General features: G+C 69.2%; 1 protein-coding gene across 1 annotated transcript in view; it reads left to right on the forward strand.

Annotated features, from left to right (window-relative positions):
- Window positions 1-296: 296 nt before the first annotated feature.
- IER5 (immediate early response 5) overlaps window positions 297-1118 on the forward strand; it is a 10779-nt gene continuing 9957 nt past the window's right edge. Inside the window, exon 1 of the mRNA XM_044674898.1 lies at window positions 297-1113. Coding sequence (XP_044530833.1) covers window positions 531-1113 — 583 coding nt within the window. The 5' untranslated portion in view covers window positions 297-530. The remainder of the gene's footprint in view (window positions 1114-1118) is intronic.

Here is a 1118-nt window from a genome sequence, read left to right on the forward strand (position 1 = left end):
ACAGAGGTGACACCTTGGGGACTTTGCCTTCTCTTTCCCCTCCCCCACGCTCTCGAGAACCGCTTCCTCTTCCACGCTGTTTCCCCCTTTAAGAGAGGGCTCCGCGGGACTAACGTTCGAATCTGCCCTGTCTTCGGTCCTCAGCCTCTGATTGGCTGGCAGAGGCGCACGAGGGAGCGCGAGCTCTCCCCGAACCGGTCGGAACGGTCGCTAGTCCCGCCTGATTGGCTGGCGCGAGAGGGCTATATAAAGCCGCCGGGTCGTCCGTCTCCCCTCAGTTAGCGGCGGGACTGGTTGCTAAGCTGCTGTGTCGTGTGTCGCGGCCGTGAGAAAGGGGGTCAGAGCTCGCGTCGTCGTCGTCCCGGTTGTTTGTTCAGTCGGTTTGGGCTGAGGGAGGAGCTGACGCGTCTCCGCCTCCGGCCCCACACCCTCACCGTTGACGGGACGAGAGGGTAGCCCGGGACGCGCCTCTCCCCTCGGCCTCCGTGGTCAGACGCCCGAGAGCTGCGGAGGCGCCTGAGCGAGGGAGGATGGAGTTCAAGCTGGAGGCTCACCGGATCGTCAGCATCTCCCTGGGCAAGATCTACAACTCGAGGGTTCAGCGCGGCGGCATCAAACTCCACAAGAACCTGCTGGTGTCCTTGGTGCTACGCAGCGCCCGCCAGGTCTACTTGAGCGACCCCTGTCAAGGCGGCCTCTGCCTGGGTGGCCCGGGGGCTGGGGGACCCTCGCAGCCGCAGCCCCCGCCGCCGCCGCCGCAGCAGCAGCAGCAGCAGCTTCCCGGAGAACCGGCCCCGGGCTGGGGAGATCCACTCCCGAGAGACAGCAGCATGGAGCAGGATCCCGAGCCCGCCTTGGCCACTCCGGAGCCTCCCGCCCTGCCCCCAGGGCTTGGGAAGCGCCCGCTGGAGGGGTCGCCGCCGGTGAGAGCCGAGGCGGTGCCCGAAGCCCCAAGGCGCCGCGTGGAGGCGGCGGAGACGGAGAGAAGTGGCTGCAGCGGCGGCGGGGGGGAAGGCGCCCCGGAGGGGCCGCCTCGGGCGCGGCACTGCTGCTGCCGCCGCTTTTGCTGCTCTCCCCCCGGAACCCCGCGGGCCGACTGCGGCTGTCGCCCGCGCTCG

Source organism: Gracilinanus agilis, chromosome 4 (genome assembly GCF_016433145.1).
Source record: "Gracilinanus agilis isolate LMUSP501 chromosome 4, AgileGrace, whole genome shotgun sequence".
NCBI lineage: Eukaryota > Metazoa > Chordata > Mammalia > Didelphimorphia > Didelphidae > Gracilinanus > Gracilinanus agilis.